The sequence below is a fragment of the Scomber scombrus genome, chromosome 17 (genome assembly GCF_963691925.1).
Source record: "Scomber scombrus chromosome 17, fScoSco1.1, whole genome shotgun sequence".
Taxonomy (NCBI): Eukaryota; Metazoa; Chordata; class Actinopteri; order Scombriformes; family Scombridae; genus Scomber; species Scomber scombrus.
This window is the reverse complement of record NC_084986.1, coordinates 7,143,923-7,166,490: the sequence shown is the minus strand read 5'-3', so window position 1 is coordinate 7,166,490 and position 22,568 is coordinate 7,143,923. Positions and strand designations below refer to the sequence as shown.

At 39.7% G+C, this 22,568-nt stretch overlaps 1 protein-coding gene across 2 annotated transcripts; it reads right to left on the bottom strand.

Annotated features, from left to right (window-relative positions):
- Nucleotides 1-2,438: 2,438 nt before the first annotated feature.
- Nucleotides 2,439-21,843, bottom strand: snap25a (synaptosome associated protein 25a). 2 transcript variants are annotated; one of them, XM_062437285.1, is made up of 7 exons: nt 21,772-21,843; nt 18,941-18,982; nt 13,089-13,137; nt 9,680-9,797; nt 4,399-4,518; nt 3,005-3,149; nt 2,439-2,507 (listed from the first exon to the last, which is right to left on the bottom strand). In XM_062437285.1, exons 1-7 carry the CDS (start codon nt 21,841-21,843, stop codon nt 2,439-2,441), a joined length of 615 nt encoding a protein of 204 aa, XP_062293269.1. The 2 variants fall into 2 exon arrangements, with proteins under 2 accessions (XP_062293269.1, XP_062293268.1); XM_062437284.1 differs by lacking the exon at nt 9,680-9,797 and adding an exon at nt 9,317-9,434.
- Between the last annotated feature and the right edge of the window lie 725 nt (nt 21,844-22,568).

Below are 22,568 nucleotides of genomic sequence, written 5' to 3'. Positions count from 1 at the left end.
TCCATGTCTATCATGCTTTATTTGAGTGTGACCAACATATCTGAAAAACTGTATTGGCATGAAATTTACTCCCAAGAGAATGAACATATTGATTTTTTTGAATATATACACTTTCACTTTGTCAAACTTTCCATTTTCAGCATTCGTCTGAAAATTGGTCTGACACATTCGTCATTAAAGGACAATGTTAGCTATGACATTTTACAAAAAAACCCACTGATCTTGAATACATATTGACTTTTCCAAAGGACCACCATCAGGCCAGATTTTTGTATTTAAGGTTCGTCCTATTTGCTGGAGTATTGAACAATGTTTCCATTGCGTAAGAACGTTAGAGGATGGTAATGATTGTTCCAGGTATTAGTCAAATCCTCAGGTATTACCAGGGAAACTGAATTATGGCTTGTGAAAAATGTTCAGATGCATTCAAACATAAATTAATGGTCTTAATTCTTTGGCGAGTGACCATAGTATAGTATAAGCAGGATAATGCCCTTTGAGGTGTCCATAATTAGGAATTAATGGACTCTGTGGAGGCACCTGTCCTCCGCTGTGTGTCTGACTGTTCTGCCCTCCCCGTTGTGCATTAATTCCTGATAATGGACACCTCGCCAGGCATTACCCCACAACACTTATCAAAAGTGTAGAATGACCTACCATTAATTAACCTTTAGTCATTTCATTCCTCCAAAAAGGACTCCAGCTGCACACATCCTGTTAACTGTCTATCATGATTTTTAATAAAGATTATGCTTTTCAGAGCAGTTAGGGGGGAAAAAGGGGGGATTTTGGGTGGACTGTCTGCCAAATCAATGATAATCTACATGTGCTTAATGCTTAAATATCACCCTTGACTTTAGAGAGGGGCATCAGAAGCCTCTCGACTGGCCGGAGCAATAAAGACAGACACGGGTGCGACTAGGGTTTATTACTTTTAATCAATTCAGCTAGCTACAAAATGTCCACCACTTCACACACTGACAGGATACAGAGAGGGAGTCTTTAATATTACATGCGTTGAGGACATCAATCTCACAGTTTAACCTATTGTGTCATTCAGGTTGTAGGTATTTAATCACCTTACGCTAACTACTCAACATTTTGGCGATTTGGTGTGCATAGCTCTAAAGTACAGAAGCAACAAAAAACCCTTTTGTATGTATTTTTTGTTTCAGAGAATAGTTATTGTTATTCAATATTATCATTATTTTACCAATAACAAACCACACGGGGAGAATAAACTTACAGGTACAGTCTTCTTATAAAAGTAAGGTCTCTCAGAAATATGCGTCTTTGCTTTACATTGCAAACGTTTATTTTTTTTTTCAGAGCATCCAAAACCTATATTACAGTACACAACCAGTCCTCATCTTTCAGCACATAATCAACATCTTCATCACTGAACTGCATAATCATTTAGAAAACAGGTCGTTTTTTTTGCAATACAACCCCAAGTCCTCGTTTTTTTTCATCTTTGTCACACTTTTTTGATCCCTTTTGCATTATTTTACAACGAGATGGTCACAGTTGGTAAATATATCAAGACAGAAAGAGTGGCACTATTGCAAACTTGCAGGAGTATGGAACGATCAACTGTGTCCTAATACTGAGCATGCGTTTTGTCAATTTGCTACTGCCATGATATCATTTTTTATATATATTTTTCAGACAGGTTTTATTTATAAGACTAAAATCTACCATTTGTCATGCAGAGAACGCACAATTCACATCACTTGGAATGCAATGTCTAATACAGCTACAGAGAGTCTAGTTGCACATTGTCTAAACAGTAACTCAGTATGATTGCGATGAAGGAAAATGTACCAACGACTGCCTTTTGATTGTAAGTGCTCTTTGTAAATCCCGTTCATTTATACCGTCACTTAGTAAAAATCATTACTCGTGTTTTTCCATCCGTCCTCTCCATTTTGTCGTGACAACACCAAAATAAGGAGCATGACAGTAGCCTAAATGGAATGACACAGTTTTACTAAGACGATACTGAGATACTGAAAAGGAAAAAGAATAAAAACAAACAGCTTGTATAGCATTCCTATTATATACTTGTCATCCAGAGCAGTGTACTTGTCTATATATATATATTATATATGATATTTAATAATATATGATATATATATATATGTATTTTGATAAAGAGAATAAAAACTTCACATGTGAGCTAGAGAGCCATCAAGTCAGCACTATATACAACCTTTGGAAAGAATGATATACGGAGTATAAGAAATCATCTTTTTACGAGGACAATCATTTTGAAAAAGCTCGACAGACGACACACAGAACAACATTTACAATGGGGAGGGGAGGTGATATGTGCATGTGTGCAAACCTAGAAGGTCAATACCATGATGAAAGCATGTCAGCGCCTGTCGATGTGCGGCGCAGGACACCGGGACGATCAAGCTCTGGGATTAGGGCGTTTAGCCACTGCCCAGCATCTTTGTGGCGCGCTGGTTGGCCTCGTCAATCCTGGTCTTGTTGGAATCAGCCTGGGTGAAGGAAAAAGGGAGAAAGAGAGAGGAGGAGAATATAAGTTTGCTTGTATCGGCTGGTATTTTAAACTGAGTTAACCAAAACAGTTTTATAGTGTCCGATACAATGTGCTGCTACTCTCACTCATGGAAACCACGATCATTCCTGACAGTTAAAATGCTTGTTTTCTTGTTTTGTGTCAGTTTCCAAATTGAATGCAGTCTCAAAGGTTAGATAAGATAATTTTGTGTGGAAACCTTTGTCTTAACTAATTAACTAATTAAACCATATCTTAATATATCTTACATATCTTAAAGATACGTAATAATTACTGGTAAAATAATCTGAAAATCAGGAAAAATTAGGGGACATTTTCAGACTTATGATCTTTTATCCACAAAATGCAACGTGACTTGATTAAATAAAGCTATATTTATATTCATAATGTACAATAAATATGAAAAGGTTAAAATGCCATGAAATCTAGATCTTGTGTGTGTGTGCATGTGGGTACCTTCTCCATGATCCTGTCGATCTGGCGATTCTGGGTGTCGATCTCGTTGCCCATGTCCAGGGCCATGTGGCGCAAGTTACCGATGATGCCTCCCACCTGCTCCAGGTTCTCGTCCATCTCATTTTCCCGGGCATCGTCTGTTACCCTAAACACACACATAGGGCAGGGGCAGATGTAAATATTGTGCCATCTGCATTAACACCAGGCCACACACACCGCATAAACTGCCACGCTGACCTCCCGCTGTGGCGTTTTCATCCATATTTCGCCTCTGATCCTTTCCTTGGCTTCGGAGAGCAGAGTCCTGACCTCAGACCAGACATCTGGACGCTAAGAGGATCCTGTGCTTCTATTTTATGACTGTATTCTTAATGCTCATACTTTTATTTATAATGCCTTTATCAAGATTTACAAATTTAAAAGATCTATTTAAAACCTTAATTTGGGGGGTAAATGGAATGAGAAATACCACAACACATTGCATTAGCACAGAAAGAATATGAATTGAGATAAAAATCCATTTACATATTACAGAGATTCAATATGAATCTTTGTCTGAAATGTCACAGACTTATACTACTAACAGTGATCTATGTGAATACAAAATATGTAAACTATGATCTCTAGTCAGCAAATACAAAATATCACTTATATGTTGTATATAATTCAAACTACTTCTTTCTTTTATGTTCCTTTATTCCTGTAGACGTTCTTACGGTTAAAGCACAATGATGTCTGAGACGAGACAGACTTATGTAAGACCTAACGATGTGGGTAAACCTCTTATCGTGCCACTAGTTAAATGGTGGTTAGCTGGACTCAATCTTTACTCTGCACAACAGCAGTGCAACTATCAGGAAGCTCACGTCACCATGGTTTTATGTCATGAAAGCAATTTAACTTAGATATGAAATGATGAAAAAAACTTTAGCAGCTTATAGAGTAAGAGTTCACTTAGAGTAGGAACATAGATCTGCAGTATTAAGACAGAGAAATAAGAGGTGGGAGAATTAATTAATCTTTTGACCTCCCTTATGCTCCTTGTCATTCCCATTTAATTTCAATGTTTTCCACTGTTCTTTGCACTTGTACGTTGGCTGTTTTTGACCTCAAGAGGATTTTCTCCAAATGTAAAATACAACTTTCAGTAAGAGGGTGAATAAGTGTATTTCCCAAGATACTCAAACTCTTTGTCTAATTATTCTCTACCTCATTGCTTCTCTCTTTTCCTTTAATGTTGTTCCCTTCATCATGCGTTTTCCTTACAGCCCAAAATATCTGCATCACCCCTACACGGACAATCATTAACTCACATCACGTCCATCTCCCTTCCCTAATTTGTCAATTTGAAGCTTTAGGTGTTTCGATGCGTAAAACTCGACCTCCTCCCTTACCTGCGGATGAAGCCTCCGCTGATGGCCATCTGTTCGCGCTCGTCCACGACACGGGCGGGCTGGCTGGCCACCACCCCGTCCTGATTGTTCCCCCAGGCCTTGCTGGCTCCGCTCTTCATCCTGGCCGCCGACGGGGACGGGGAGGACGAAGGAGGGACAGTTACTCAACAGTTTTGTACAGAGCGCTTCATCATTTACCTCAACCAGGCTGGCTTCCCATTAGTCAAATCTACAACGAGAGCCTTGGATTTGAGGCACTGCAACAGCATGTACAGTATATGTTTATATATCAGTATGTAGCGTGACAGAAAAGGTGTTATTTGGTTTCATGCATCCAGCACATAAATATATGAGTAACAGTGGGGACTAGACTAAGTCAAGCAAAGCATAGCAGGCATGGACTGGTTGGTAGATACAGGATCATTCTGTTATAGCACAATAGTAATGTGTGTGATGTTATATCTTGTAGGTATATAACATACTGTTCAGAATCAGGCAAGTCTTGTATTCTAAGTCAAATCTGTCTGTTTTGTTTTATGTAGACATGCACTTCAATAGCTACATTTTGGATCCTTTTTTTAACCATCCTACTGGCACTTCTGTGTTGTTGCAAGGATAAACCCCACCCCACTCCCACAGTTGAATGTCCCAGTGTGACAGAAAACAGAGAAGAGACAAGCTTTTGGCAGACAAACAACACAGAGTGTACAGGACTGTCACATCGTTAGGAGGGACGACAATTAATGTGGAGAACAAACTGCGAAACGACAAAAGGAAACAAAACAAAGCAAGAAACTGGAGGAAGTCAGCAGAGAATAACACCATAGTTAACTATTCCTGGTCCTGACACTCCCTCCCCTAACCCCCGCTTTGTGTTTTTAAAGAGGTCACTGCTTTTCTGAACAAGCTGGGATGTCAGGTAGCGGTGCGGCAGAGGAGTGAAGAGTGGAATCAGGATTTGACACTAACACATCCCTGGGTTTCATCCGAATCTGCTTCGCTCTCAATAAGGAGAAAGTGTACTGATAAATACAGCTGCGCTAACACGATATGCAATCACAGCCCTGCTGCGTGGCTTTGTAAATGTCACCTCAGTCTGCCTGTCAAACTTCACACCGTCAGATTCAGCATCTGTTTTGGCACAAAAGAATCAGGGACAGAGGGGAAGGTAACAGCTAGAGGTTCATTTGTATTTAGTAAGTTCATTTTTAGTTTTAGTCATTTTAAGGCACTTGTGATGGCAAGACAGTCTAACACCTTTTAACTCTCAAATCACTTTAAAACTGATGTTTCTGAGTTGTTCATTTCAACATATTTTCCTCTTTCCATTAAAAAATATTTAGTCAGTTCTTTTAGCCTCAGTTGCTGGGTTTTGGTTTACATTGCAGTGCTGTGTGGATATATAGCTGTATCAGGCCTGGCGATAGCTCAGCCTCCTACACAGCTTTTATTAATAGAAATGGACTGAGGCGAGGCTTCGCTTAGCTCCCTGTCCCTGCTGACACACGTCAGTGTGGTAAACACACATGCTTCCCTTGTCTGAGTCCTTCACTTTTGTATTTCATTTTCGCCTGTCTATATTTGTTTCATTCTGTTTCCTCCTCTCCTCTCGTCTCCCTTCCTCTCCTCTCCTCTTACATCACTTTCCTTCCATTTGATATCCAGTTTTGTTCCCCTTTGCAATTTGCCACTCTGCAGTCTCAGAATGGATGTAATGCACTGCTCTAATCATCTTTGCTGTGATTGAACTGAGATGATCTGATTCAATCATACAAGTCTTGCGGGTCTTGGGGTAAAAGTGAACTCCTTCAATCTAATTCATTCCCTGAGTGACCTGCAAGTTGAGCTGTCCACCGATCCGCTAACAGTGGCATGTAGACAGCTAGAATCCTAAGGCATTAAGCAAAAAAAATCAGCAGTCAGCTTATTCTGACAGACAGCTAGTTTGCTGAAGGGATTGAGAGATACAATGAGAAGCATGTATGATACAATAAAGCCCCCTTTTTTGAGTAGTAGGGGAAAAAATCCAACACAATAATGTTTCTTTCGTCTTTCTAGCATCCATCTATTTGTGCATTTAGTTTGAGTCAACTTCCCAGCAGGCTATCATGCCACTATCTGATATGGCTGACCTACATGTGAGCGAGTTCCCCGCGGGAGAGGCAGCATAGCGAACAGTACTAGTGCTGAACAGCCAGTCCAGAATAAAGCTAGATTAACACAGCGCTCTGCAGGAGAGGTGGTGCTGCAGAGGAACTGCAGCAGAACCAGAGGGAAATACAAGGCAGCAGTGAGCTGTATCACCACTCTGAGCCATGTAGAGACAAGGGTACCACACAGTACATGCGCAGTGGCATGATGTACCCTTTGTACAGAAGAAACAAGACTACATCCCTGAAAATGTCTCACTGCGCATGTGTCTTAACCTAGTTTCCAGCTCTCATCTCTCCTGTTTTTCTCTTTTGCTTTGAATGTGTCACACTGTCATTTTTGCCTCCCTGTGATATGTTTACTGTCTTTCTTCTTACACTTGACAGTTTGGTCACATAGCACTCCTTTTTTCCCTTTTTCTTTCTTTTTCATACCTTTGGGACTTCAATTAACATGTTTCGTATATACAAAATTACCAAAAATATGTATTTAATCATCCTAACAATGACATATACACATTGTTGTTGTGCTGTTTTTACAGTGAAAAATGTGAACGTATATCTTAGACATTTTGACAAGATATAATAATGCTAAATCCATTTTCAGGACCTTCATGATCTCTGTTAAAAATATCTGTTTTAGGCTGAATTAGGTTTCCCTCTCTGGCCAACAATTGTCTTTCCTCCCCGTTTTTTACCGCTCAGAATAAAAGAAACATCGCCATCATCATTATTATCATCATCACCATCAACATCATCAACATCACCTTCATTGTTAATATCAGCATCATCATGTGTAGCATTGCTGTTATGACTTGCACTGTCATGCATGCATGAGCATTCAAAGGGTCATGCTCGCCAGTCATTCCATGTTATTGGCGCTTGGTGGTTTCAAAAATGGTTGTGGGGAAGGGGGGGGGGGGGGGGGGGGGTGTTCAGGGGAAACAGAAAGGTCTCGTTTCCTGCAAAAAGGTGAGGATCTACTGGATGTTAGAGCGGTGTGGTGGTGGTGGAGATCATGCAGATGAGGAGAAGTGTCAAACAGTCCTGGACCAGGCTGACCAAAGGCATTTTGGGACCAAGATCACTGGATTTCCAGCTGGAGTCAACACATTGAGATGATCTGAGTGCCAAGATGCTTCGGGAGCCTTAGCCCTGCTCTTTTAGTTGAACCTAGGTGGGTTTACAGTTGGGAAGGCCAACAGTCATTGTTATACCATTGTAGAAGTCCAAACACCCTACATCAATACTGAAAATAGAATTCCTCTTCAGGAGAAATCAGTAGAAATGTTACAAGTGGGACTTCTACAGTGGCTACACCTGCATGTAGATGACTCCCATTATAAAGGTGTTTGGAGAAGTGGAAGCTTATAGAATATGGCACTTGGAGAAGGGCACTTGGTATAAGGGTGTTAAGAGAGGCACTTATTGGTGAACCATAGCCTTGGCTGAGTGGAGGAGAGATTATGTTGAGGACTGGACTTTTTGAGCTTGTCTTTACAGGATTTTGGTTCTCAGCTGTTTGTTTACACATATGTGGTTTGACTGTGCAAAAGTAGCAGGAAAGACATGGAGTTGTAGTTGAAGTTTAGGTAGAGTGTAAAGACACAGTTTGTGAGCTGAAAGTATTTGTGCTACTTCTCAGAAGCCAATCAGGTAGCGATGGCTTGGACTGATGCACTATGGGATGCTCGCCAGTCATGGAGATACTGTATGTCTGGAGGTCATAAGAATGCAAGGCTGCTGCATGTGCCCGCAATAATCCACAGTATATGTCTGTATATGTAGTCTGAATATGCATTAAAGTTGAACTGAAATTAAATCAATACAGTACAATACAGTATACATATATCTTTGTTGTATGTTGCAAAATAGAACAAATCAAATAAAAAGCTATTATTTTTTCTTCAGTGACAACACCGCTACATGAGTGTACTCAAGAGGGCTTGAAGTTTTGGCTCCGACCATCATTGTCAGAGCTCGTCATTTGGTATAAGATCTCTGCAGCAGATTTTTGTAGCTGTTGCTCATCCCCTCTCTGGGATGTGGGCACTCCTGTGACAGGTTGGTCATTTGCCACATTTGGACTCTTTCAATAATGCAAGACAAAAGCACTACTGAGTGTGTGGGAGCCTGTGTGAGCTGTTGATGACTCAGCAGGAGACACAAATGTATTGTGGTAATCATGGCAAGCTAGACTAACCAGATTTCACTTTCTGAGAGGAATACAAATTTAACAGCACCATGGCTCCTAACAAATAGTACATGTTACTAAGGACAAATGTCTTAAATCATTGTGGGTACATAACCAGCGCTTTTGGTGCTTGTTGAAGGAGAAAATGGGGGAAAAAGAGATCTCTTGTATCAAGCCTATCATAGGCTATGATGTCTTACAGTCAGTAATGCAAAATGCATCTTCTATTAATGACGGCTGTAAGATGTTAGTATCATTACAAGTTATATTTCCTTAGAGTTAAAATTTCAGTTCGACTTTAAGTGTGTGTGAGTGTGTCTGTGTGTATGTGCATGTGTGTGTGTGTGTGTGTGTTAGGGGATTCATTTTAAAGCACATCACGGCCTCCTGTGTCCACCTCGTATGCATGCGAAAGGGTCGGAGTCAGTGTTTATTTGGAGCAGGAGCAGAGCGGACTATTGGCTGATGGCCATCATGATGTCACTTCTACCTCGGTTATTTTTGTTTCGTTTTCTTCAAATATTTATTCTATTTGTTTTAATGGCAGGCAGGCAGGCAGGCAAGCAGCACCTACTTGTTACATGGACAGGAGCAAAGACCACAGAATTTCCCTAGATCGTTCAAATTCTTTTCTGCATCCTTCATGTCCTTATTGATTTGGTCCATTCCCTCCTCGATGCGCTCCAGTTGCTCTGATTAAACACAAGTCATTTATCCCCCACAGAACGAAGCACGAGAAGAGAGAGAGAGAGAGAGAGAGAGAGAGGGAGGAAGAGGAAAGGAAGAGAGAGATAAAGAGAGGACAAAGGAGAGAAGACAACAACTTCAGACACTCACTGTGACGAAAGAAATTAAAACAAAAAAGAAAAACAAAAGAGGAAAAACTGGACGCCACCACATATGTAAAGAACCTTTGGGGCACATTGTCAGTACCTACTTGTTACATGGACATATGAAAAGCCCACAGCATTTCCCTAAATCTTTTAAATTTTTCTCGGCTTCCTTCATGTCTTGGTTGATATGGTTCATGCCATCTTCAACACGATCGAGTTGCTCTGGTCAGGACAAAGGGATGACAGTAGTGGAATGAATTTCATTGACTGATTGACAGAAATATGAGTAATGATGAGCAGCAACTGATCAAATGGGTGTATGTGCTAATGTATGTGTCAGCCTGAGATATTAAACTAGGTTTATATTGAGCGTATTGATTTGGTGGGAAAAATAGGATAATATGCACTTACTGAATTTTTGGCCAGAAAATGGTATAAAAAGCACAAAAACTCAAATAATAACATAGAATATACTTTCTCGATATACTCTGGGAATTCAGGAGAAAGAAGAAATCTTTCAACATTGATGTTAAAGGATCAGTTTGACCTTTTGACAAATACACTCATTTGCTTTCTTGCAGAGAGTAAGATGAGAATATTGATGCCTCTCTCATGTTTGTGGGGTAAATATGAAGCTACAGTTAGCAGCTACTTAGCTTAGCATAAAAACTGGAAACAGGGGGAGAATAACCTGGTTGAGTCCAAACAAAAGCTGCCTACCAGCACCTCTGAAGCTTTTGTTATAGCTCAAAAACAAAGTACAAAAATGGCAAGTTGTGGTTTTACTAGCAGAGACAACTAGTATTTTTTATCCACGTCAGCTTTTGTACAGATTAAAAAAGCTAGATATAATATGGTAATACTTTAGAGGTGTTGGTAGGCAGATTTAGTTACCTTTGGACATATCCAGGCTAGCTGTTTCCAGTCTTCATGCTAAACTAACCTAACTAGCTGCTTGCTATAGCTTCATCTTTACCATACAGGCATGGCAGTGGCATCAAATTTTCTCATTTAACTAGTGTCAAGACAGCAAATATGCATATTTCTCAAAATGTTGAATTATTCCTTTAACTGTCCTTTGAAACGTGTGCTACCTGTCAAAGTCAGTGAATGAGAGAGAGTACAAACTGCTCCCTTGGAGTTCAAATCCTTGCAACTGTGTTCAGAGGAAATATTTTTATATTCCATCAGTCCAAAGGAAAGAAAATAATCTCCCTTGAGAGCTGTTTTTAATGTGGCATCCTGCAACACACTGACAGGTCTTTTTAAAAACTCTCCTGGTCTACAAATGGTAAGAATTAGGCTGAGCTGAAGCTGCTCATTTTTTCTGTTCATACATCCATCAGACAAAATGTGTCCTTGTAAGCTAATTTAACACTGTGTTATATTAAATGTGTTTTGGTCTGACCGGGCCTGAACCATGAAAGTTACTATAATCATTCAGATACATAGCTATTATGGGCTTACCTTTAAGTTAAGGCTTTCTTTTTCAAATACCTATTACAGTGATCAATATTTCTGTCACAATGAAATGACAAAAACCGGCTCTCTAACCTCTAAACTCTCTAACCGAAAACAGCCTGTGTTGCTTTGTCAGGGCTTTGCAAACATTAAGGTAACAGAAAGGATTTTAAGTATGATTGGATTCTGGTTTATAGGTGTCGGGGACTTTTGTCATGCTGATGTGGTGGATGGTGGGTTGGTGGCTTTCTTTCACAGCAACAAAGAATTTCCATTCTGACTGTGATCAAAGGAAATACGGTTCAGGCAGCGTGTGAAAGGGTGAGGCACAGGTAAATATGGAGCGGATTCAGAAACTAGTTCATTGACGTGTTCAGATTTGTAAAATCCCAGGTTGGCATGCATTTATGTAAATATATTCATCAGAGAAAAGATTCCTTCTTCAGTCAGTCAGTGTTATTAGAGTTAAGTAGAGTAACAGCATGTTTCATTCATTAAAGAGTGATTGTTAAAAAATGGTCAGTAGTTTAAGGTTTATATCTTATGTCACCAAAATCAAACAGCTACACACTTAAATAAATATCTCCAGTATCAAGTGCTCTAGAGCTTCAGGCTTTACTGCCCTCAGAAAAGTCAATAATCAAGGGTCAGAGGTCAGCTCAGGCTTACAGTCGCCTGTATCTCCAGTCGGCCGTTGCAATTGGTTTTGAAGTAGTTATCCTAAGGGTGCAGTATAGCGCTGTGGACACAATGGATGAAGGGGATAAATGGATAACCAGAGGAGGGATACAGCCTTCGTCTCTCTGAGTGTTGGCGCAATTAAGGCACTGTTACACAATTGGTGAATTGATGTATGATCCTTCCAGCTAATGGGAGAGCTGACGGCCAGTGTCCATCCCAGAGCCAAATTTTCATAGTGTCATACCGCCAATATGTAATGTTTGATGTTGCACACTGTAAACCATGTGTTGTATATGTTGGCTTACTCAGTGACAAGTGCAAATGCAACCAGGGATTTTACAAAGCAGTATACAGGGTTGATTGAGAAGTGATTGAATATTTTGTCATTACCAGCTAAATCGATCGTTTTCCCTGATCTACCTCTTGCATTTTTATACCTGTGGACCAGCAGCAGTTGGCAGGGGCCTGTTCAGGTGTTCTCAGACCTGTTTTGGACCTCCAGTAATATTTACAGGATCAGGCCAGAGATATGATGTCCAAATTGCAAATTACAGACCAAAATCATCCAAAAAGGCATATTGTTAGAGTGGTGGCATTTCTGCTGCCATTTATTTATTTATAAGACTCGTAAGCTGCAAATGATGTGTTAAAATGGGAAATCTGTTGGTGCTTAATTCAAGGTTACTAAGTCCAAAGCATCCAGATTGTTAATAGAGATGATTGCTGCACAAACAGATCCAAGATCAGGCAAGAAATCACCCTGCCACCTGCCGCCAAACAAGTTAACACGACTGGATTCTGGACAAGAAATCATTTATCTTGATGTTGAGCTGCAGGGTTTTGGCACTGCAGGAGCTTGCTTAATTATCCTCCACTGGATCTGTTAATGTTTTGGCACTTTCAAGATTTCCTTTCGCTGTCTTTGTTGGCTAATGAAAATAAAATGAAAATACATTTAAAAAAAGACGCTGGCAAATAAAAAGCAGTTAGGCAAATCAAAAGAAAAATGTTAGCAAAAGGAAACAAAGGTTAAAAGGAGGCTGAAAGTAAGAAAAATCCCCCACAGTTAAACTTGGCACCCTTGACCAAAAGCAATTCAAATAAATCATGCTTTAAATAAAAACCCAAGGAAATATTCATTTAAAAAAAGAAATCAGGAAAAAAATGAATTAGTTTTGAAAAATGCATTTCAAAGAAAACAAGCAACTGCATATGAAACAATCCATCCATTCACAAGTGTTTTGATACCATAAGTTATACATTTGTACTAAACACATAATTATAAGACCAGAGTTTGACTGTTAATTGCTTAGTTACTAATATGTATGTTGTCAATGAGTAAACTCGCCATCTCCTCTCTCCCAGACTTACCTCCCTGCTCGTCCAACATAACCAAAGTCCTGATGCCGGCATCTTTGCTCTACTCCCAGAAGACAGGCAGGTAGCAAGGAGGGGTGAGGGAGAGAGGAAAAATAAAATGAAATAGAGGTCAGTAATGAGGCTATAACGCCGTAGAGAATTAGCGGCTACCGAAACATATGTGCCGCCATAAGCAATTTCCACATTACGTTCTCCCTTTGCACTTTTCATCACTTTTCCTTTACCTCTTTTATTTGTGCAGAGGTGGAAAAGTATTAATTTCTTCCCTGCTCTTTCTCTACAGAAATAAAACACAAACCCTGAAAACAACTAAACTCCCAGCTTACAACATTCTTAATATAAGAGTTACTGTATACATGATACACACATATATATGATTGAAGGAATACTTGACATTTTGGGACTCGTATCTTTACTGAGAGGTAATGAGTTAGTTATATATAAAATTATATATTATCATAGTATTGTTATTTTGTACTGTCCTTATATTTGTACAAATTGTATTTTGATGCTTTGGTAACACTGTTCATGCCAATAAAGCCAACTTGAATTGAATTGTTAGATGGTGCCTATAGTCTTGTATGTAGGAGACACTGAGCTCATTTTAGCATAAAGACTACAAGTAGGACAAAACATATAACACGGCCCCTGCTAGTAAATGGAGAGGCTAAAAGAAGAAGCTAAACGACTAAATATATCATTTGGCCAATAAAAAAAAGGAAAAGCAGCGAGGAAGTGCAAATAAGAAAGGAAGTGGCCCTTTTAAATGCCTGATTAAAAGCTGTATTTCAGTTATATATTACCCATTCATATATTTTAAAATAATGTACTTATTGTTTCATGTTGTTTTTTGTGAATTCTTTTTCCTCCTTCACTCTATTTTTTATTGATTGTTTTTATCTAATGTTTATTGATTCCTTTTTTTATTATTGTACAATTACTTAGTAGTTAATTAAATATCTTACTGCTATGTCCGTGACACTTGTGGTCCTCCATACTCATGAAGGAACACATTCAAATCTTTTGCTCCCCCCATCATCAGCACGTAGGCTGGTATTGATTAGAGGGGGCAAAGGTCATTTGGCCATTACACGTTAAGCAGGAAACATGAAAATGGCCCTCAGGAGATTAACAATAATAACGCTGACAGCAAAGGAGAGTTCTCATTAAAATGAGGCCCCTGCCATTGGATTTCCCTTGTATGACGCAATTAATTAAAGGATCCCAACACCTCCTCTATCTACGTGTCAGTCTTCATCAGCAGTTGTGAGACCTCTGGACCATTTAATAGTTTTGCTTGTAACCTGAGAGAAGGACATGTTCTCTTTTCCCCCCAAATTTAAAATCTAGATTCTCTGCTGGTTTTCATTCAACTTTTATATTTTTAATTTAATTCCTCTCCAACCGTGAAACATCTGAACACCTGAGCCTGCATGAGCATTCATCACTAAAGCTATTAGTCACTGATAGGCTGGGTTGGCTGCAGGTTTAGATGCTGTGTGAGGAGGTAGAGGATGGTTTCACTCGCTTATGCATAACTCCTCTTCCTCCTCTCTGCTTCTTAGAAATGCAGAACCACCGCACTAAGATGTAGCACCTGGCTCGGCCTGATAGGCATAAATAAGATTATAATGTGTTGATGTATTCACACACAAACACATGTACTGTAGTGTGCACAAATACTGTTCACACCAACACACATAGCCTCATCAGCACCTGCCGTTTGAGAGGCGAGAGGGGACCTATAAGGAAATTCTGGTAAATTGTAATTCATGCATGCCTCCATCCAGGAGGAATCCCAAAGACGTTGAAATGGGCCCCTGGGGAAATTCCAAGGAATAATCAACCATGATCCCATACAGGATTTACACATTTTAGCATTATGTACAGATGGGCTGCAACATTTTCATACATGTCAAATGATGGATTTTTGCTTTAGATCGGACATTGTGGTCACAGGTTCAAGGTTTGAATTTAGTGTGCTGCATCTTAAATTAGTCCTTCAGTGTTAGTAAAATGTAGTCTCATTTTCCGGATTGGAAACTGACCTATCAGATGATTTAATTTAGTACTTCTAGGTGGAGTAAATATCTTAAATATTCCCTGCTTTAAAAAAAACCTTGTAGGAAAGAGCACTACTCGACAGATTGAAGAATAGTATTAAAATAAAGTCAGTTATTTCTCTCATCAAAGATTGATTTTCTATCCTGTAAACAGAACACATGTTTTAATAGCCTGCACTTTTGTAGCCTTGCTTTTAAGAGCTTTGTAATGAAGAGCGAGCTAATGTGTTAGTGCTGTAACTAAGCTGTGGGGCAAAGTGTGATATAACCAAGCTACAGTAACTGGCTATTTACTGGAGTTAAACACTCTTTTACAGCTGAGTGGACTGACGTGACCATGTGGGCAGTAATCAATTCCACATAAGTGCCTCCAGTGTAAACCTTCTCAGTGAAAGCTTTAAAGAACAAAGGTAATCACGGTGTACAGTGACTTGAGAAAAAGGAGAATTTTATTCAATAAGAATCTATTTTTGATTCAAAATGTAAAACTTAAAATTATATCAAGTTTGGATTTGATATCATAAATGCAAAATCTGCAAGTTTTATGTTAGCTATTTGGGTGTGAAAGGGACACTTTACTGGACTCTATTCCCCCATCTTTTTGTGTTTAAGTAACATGGGGACAACCATTTTTGAAACTGATCCTGGACTGCAATGTAATCTTTAATGTACGTCAACTAAAAGAGCTTGTTTTTGAGTTGAGTTGCTGAAATCAGCTTAATATTCAGCCATTTAAAGAACACTAAGCTGAATATTTAGCTGATTTCAACAACAATCAACTCTCGCAATATTTCAGAGTGAGACTTCTCCTTGAGCGAGACTTGGTTAGATAGATCAACAAACGAAAGGTAAAGAAAAACATCTTCATTTCTCTGTATGGTCCTTTCCATAATGTTGTCAGACACCTATGATAACAATCTGAGCCTGTCAGTGGCAAAAACAACGGCAGACTTTGACGGGGCATAAATGTTCTGTATGGTTACATTACAGCCTCTCTCTCAATACTGGACCAATCAAAAATGGTTGTCCCCGTTAGTCACTTAGGCACAAAAAAGATGGTTTGAAGCTGAAAAATACTCAAGTTTCCCTTTAATTGTATATATCTGTAGCAATGAAAAACCCAGATTTATTTTTTATCAACACAAAAGGGAATCATTTAAACTATGTCTTTCTTTTCCTCAATGTATTTTTTCTCTCGCCACCATTTTGTCCCCTCGTAACATTTGGCTGTTGTTTTCATATCAAACTTTTTATTTATCCCCCACATGCAGAAAAGTACCTCAGTGCCCTTCTTGTATTTCTGACTGTCTATTAAATTTGAGGAGCTGTACACTGTATCGTCTTCCTCAGTCTGGCTCTCCTTCAGCCCCTCCCCGCCTGCAGTACAGTCGTAGGGTGGAGCCGCTCGCTGAGATATGTCGACTGATGATCAATATGACCTTGAGATCTGCAGCGGGGGAGCTTGTCAGATACCCCCTCCCCCCAGCTGTTCTGTCCCTCTCCATTTACCCTCCCTTTTTATTCCCTTCCTTCCTTCCTTCCATCTGCCTTTTGGTGTGTCACTCCTTGTTCTTTACTCTTAGTTTAATACGCTGTTCTTTGTTGGCATGAATGTTACATGAGAAAATAACAATTGACGGTATCTGAGCATGTTTGTGTTCATTTCCTTTAATGTGCTATTCACGTCATCGGTCTGACTCAAGACTCGCTCAGTCCTGCCAGAAAGGACCGATGGATTCAAGCAGTTAAAGCCGAAAAACACTTGAGTCACACACACTTACGTAGGTTTTGATTTACACTTGAGTATTGAATTTCATCTGGTGATATCAGGATGACTGTATCATATGTGATCAAGCCATATTGTGCTTTAATAGTTTTATTCTCCACAATGTTTAAACACTTTATGTGTGGACTGCACGATCATACATACTTAAAACTGGAATTAAATAGGACAAATGTTGCCTTATCTCTGTACTACCATACAATCACTGTGCTTTATGTTGCAGAAAGAGAAAAACACCACAGAGAACATTTCTTCTACTTTCTTAATGTTGTCTTCACTCTCTGCAACCTCCACTGAAGTTGTAGAAGAAAGCACAAGCAGCCAATCACAGTAGGCCTGTTGTTTTGGTTAGACTTTTGAGGGGTGCATGTTAGCTTTTTGCCACTCTAGGTACAGCATAAACCCTTGAAGCAGAGATACACTTTAAATTCTGCATTAGTGAGAAAATGCTGGTATGGCTTCTAGGTCCTAAGAGTATGAAGGCTAAACCCTGAAGGAAAATCAATCTAACAAATATTGTAGTAATAAGAATTATGTTGTTTTTTTGTATGATATCCAGCAGGAGAGAAGTGGAAGAAATAGTTCCACCTTCTGGGAAATACATTTATTTGCTGTCTTGCCGAGTGCCGGATGAGGAGATCGATACCACTCTCATGTCCACACATTAAATATGAAGTTATGATCAGGAGATAGTTTGGTTAGCTTAGTCTAAAGAAAAGGCTGGAGACACTTCACTTCCTGTTAAACTACAACTTGTCATTTCTACACTTAGAAATTAAACAAAACATATAGAACATGATAATAAGTAGCTTTAGAGGTTCAGGTTGGACAAAGCCAGGCTGGCAGCTCCCTGCATCTAATCTTCATTTTAAGTGAACCTAACCAGCCGTATTTAGCATATAGTCATTAAAGCGGCATCGATCTTTTCATGGACCGGTAGGCAAGGAAGGAGGCAAATAAGCGTATTACCCAAAATATGTAACAATTATTTTCTGGATTGTGAAAAATGATTAAAAATTGCACTGTCCATTAGCCATGTCAGTAACCAAGTGTGGAACTAAATCACACAAGTCTTCATTTAGTGTCTTTGCATTCAGCCCTGTTCTAAATCAGATAACTTTAATGCCAGATAGAAATGATCAGATAGAAAATATTAAGAATAAATAAAGGATAATTCACACCGAACTAACAATCTAATCTTTCTTTCTTGGAGAACAATAGTCCACCTCTGTTTTTCTTCCTCCTCCTTACAGATGACTTCAGTGCAACTATGTAAACTAAAGACTCAAGTTGCCTCTTACTGTCCTCGCTGTACCAAGACACATCATCTCTGTCCAGTAAGACTATCCCTGTGTCTTCTGGTGTGCTTCATGTGTGTTCCTACATCGTCCTGCTCCGCTCCTCTATCACACAGTTATTGTCAACTGTTAACTGACTGCACAGTGTTCTTTGTTGGAAACAGAGGATAATGGGGACATTGTGTAACAACTAGGTAATGTTTGTTCCCTCAAATTCAAAATTAAAATATTTATTCGCTGCATAATGATGTGTTTGGGTACATTAATACAAATATCATTATGTTAAATTAATACATTAGAATGAATGTATGATTATTTTGCAACTAAGGACTCAATCTTACTCTTTGCTCCTTTTATTCACAAGTTTATAAAAAGACAGGAACAAAATTAAATAGTCTCATAGCTATAACATTCAAACAATAAACTATAAGAATTTAACAGGACGCTGCATTTTTGTCTGCTCAGCAGTTAATTTCCTGATTGTGCCCGAGAATAAATGCAATAAACTTTTATTTCTGCAGTTTTCAGTCAATCCTGCACAGAGAAGGACTGAAGGTGATGATAGTCTTCAAGTCTCACTACATTAACTTCTTTTTCTCGCCGTGTCATATTTCATCCCAGATTTTATTACTATAATGGGTGAACTTTTACATCATCATCGAGGAGCCATAATTCAAAAATGTCATTGGTTTCTCTTACCTCTTCCACTAGCTGCAGCATACGACGGGTGCTCTCGAGCGACTGTGGAAACACAAGAAATACAATTAGTTTTCCATTTGAGATTACAGGGCAGATTCACAAAGCTGCACTCACCACAAAAGGAATATTTTTTCCTCATCTATTTGACACAAATGTTCTAAAACAGGATGTAACAAAAAGATGGCATAAATAATAAATCGTGTTTGGTGTTTACACAAAAACAGCACAAGTGTTTGGTTATGTACACCAGTCTAAAGTGTGGACACACCCTCCCATTCATTTGTAAGTGTGTCCAAACTTTTGACTGGCACTGTACGTTCATTGAATTGAGTATAAGCGAGCGTGTATCACAGTCAATTTGAACAATCAGCGGGACACAAAAGAGATCAATATCTGACGTTTATCGACATGAACCGAACATGAACTCACACCGTCTGCACTGTGAGTTTTAATCATGCCCGACCTTATGTTGCGAATTTTGAACGTAGCAATAACAGTGACCGATATCTGAGAGGTTTATTTTGACACTGTGAATCAAACGAGTGTCTACTGACTAAGATTTGTATTTGGGATTATTATCGAAAGCTAAATTGCTTTTAAGCATGCTTGAGATCTAGCAATTTCCTCAAGAATACAGCAGCTTTGCGAATAAAAATAACTACAGCTTTAATCCCCTCTCTCTATCCTTTTTTTGCCTGACTGTTGGATGTCTATTATTAGCCTGGGTGGTGATAGATATGTAGCTGCACGTTCCAATTCCCTCTCTAAGAAGCGTGAGGCTGCAGAGCACAGCCTGCTAGCCACAGCCACTCGGCAGGGACGGCGCTCTGTGATATCTCGTCCTTCTTACAATGACACAGCTTCGCCTTGCTGTGCTTGCTGTGAGTGCGGCTGATCCCCTGGAGCTGTGGGGGTTGGAGAAGGGGGGTTGGGTAAAGAAGGATGGAAGGATAGGATGAGGAGTTTGGGGCACAGCCTCGATTTGATCGGCCTTGTTTTTTTTTTTTTAAAGGTAGCCAGTTCTTTTTCTCCTCGTTTGTCTCTTCACCCACAAATTCATCTTTCATTTTTACCCGTTTTCTTTTTATTCACCTTTATCTTTCTCTTCTGATCTGGAATCAAGGGGCCAGAATTCCTTTGCACTGACATTTCAGTGCTTGCCTTCGTGTTTATTTGATGTGCAATGGCCACTACATGAGCTGTTGTTCTCTGTGGATCTGAGAGGATCATGTAAATCAGTGCAAGGGACGCCAAAACTGTTGTTCTAATGCCGCCATTTTGTGCATGCCCTATGTTCAGACGTGTGTGTGTGAGTGTGTGTGTGTGTGTGTGTGTGTGCGTGTGTTTAATATTCTGCTCATCTGTGCCAGTGTGAGTCATATGTGAAACTGGAGGCGCTGATATGCTTTGGGCCATTACTGAGGTTTTCTCTCTTTCTCACTCTGACTACTGATGACACACACACACACACACACACACACACACACACACACACACACACACACACACACACACACACACACACACACACACACACACACACACACACATACAGAAGCTCAAGCACACAGATGAAGTCCTGCACATGAACAGGGACACACTCACAAAGTCCAGTCTTGTACAGAAACAGGGCCGTGAGCGTGCACACTCACACATCAAGATTTGACCCTGCAGTGCTATGTAAATTCAGGTGCAGGTGGACTCGTCACCTGCACACACACACACACACACACACACACACACACACACACACACACACACACACACACACACACACACACACACACACACACACACACACACACACAAACACACACACACACACACACACACAGACAAACATGTAGACAGCCACAGCCCAAAGCATATTTCTATTATTAAATATTTCAGAACTGAAGAACTAAATTAGAAACTTTTCTAAGATATTTTGAGAGATGGTAGAAAACATAATTTATACTGTGAGATTGCTCAAAGGTAAATGAGGCTTTTGTTTAAATAAAATAGCTTTTAGGTTCTAAAAATTGATGAAAACTGGGTGTTTTTTGTTACAAACAGTTGATATTAGGGCTGTAACGGTACACAAAATTCAGGGTTCGGTATGTGTCCTGGTTGTGGGTTATGGGTTATGGGTTATGGTTCAGTATGATTTCATTACAGCAGAGAGAAAAAAAAGAAAGGTAGAAAATAACATTTTTGTCTGTCATTTTGACAAATGTAAACATCCAACAATGGCTTGCTGGCCAAAACTATTACTGAAACAGTTTAGTTGTGCTGCAGTGGAAAAGGAAAACAAGCTTTATGTCTCTGCAGGGAATCGGGACACCTGCTGACAGCTGTTTTATTCTGATTTACTGTATATAAAGTAGTTCATACTAGCTCCAACTCCAGCAGCTACAGCAACAGTAACATGCTGCTCTAACACTGATGCTTCAGTATTAATCATCTAATGATGTCATATATAATAATATAAAAATATATGGAAAAACTGAAAGTTGTGTTAAAAGTCCTTGTGAGTATTGAAGCTGCCTTATTTAAGCTGGAGTTTGCCTCTTCTTTGTGTGTTTGATGTAGCTGTTGTGTTTTCTTGGCCGAACCGTGACGAACACACGTACCATTACTCCCCTAGATGACATTATGTGTATTATATGTTTGCCCTTCAAGACTTTTAGGAGCTGTTACTTGTCACACATGTCTCTGTCGTGTCCCTGTGCTTCTTATTTGTATGCTTATGAGTCTTTGTATGTCTGCTCCCTGTGAGTAGCATGCGTAATTGCATAGGAGACATCATGTCCGTACACCATCGAAAGTCAAAGCGAGCGTGCTGTTCTCACCTCATCGGCCAGCTGGTCGGCGCGTTGCTGCATGTCTGACAGCTCATTGCGCATGTCCGCGTCATCTGCCATGGCTGCTGGATGTGGGGGGTGGAGAAGGTCTCCAACAGGGAAGAGTAAATCCTAGTAGGAATCCGGGGAGGGCTGGAAGAGAGACAAAACATATATATATATATATATTTTTAAAAAAAGGTTTCAGGACTGACTGCTGATGCTGCAGTGCAAATACCTGAGCCCGAGCAGCTTCAAAATGACGGTGCGGTAATCGTGGGAGTACCTTTACCCTGACATGCACCAGAGATCACAAACCCACAACATCTTACATGCTGTCCCCTGTACACCTCTCTGAGCTCTCTGAACAGTTGTTACCAGTAAATGGAGGATTAGAAACAAGCATCAGTAGCAGGAATCTAACGTATGCCAAAGAATGTCAGGCTCACACAGACCGATGTTGACCAGAAGTTTAAAGGATTAGCCACAAAGAGAACGCGCATGTTATGAACGCTTACTCACATTTGCTAATTGGCTTATGACTTACACTAGACTAACTGAGACTAATCGTTTAAATTCCTGTTTATTTATTTTAATTTAAACATATCCATCGTCAGGCATGTGTCCTGTCAAGAAGCCTCTTGAGCAAGGTGATACGCTCCTCCCTCCCTACTTGGCATCAATTTACTCTGGATAAGCACAGCAGCCAAAAGTCCAAAGTACAAGATGTAAAATGCCCTCCAGATGGGGCTGAAAAGAAAATTGACAGAACAAAAGAGCATGGCATGCAACAAAAGCAGCAAATG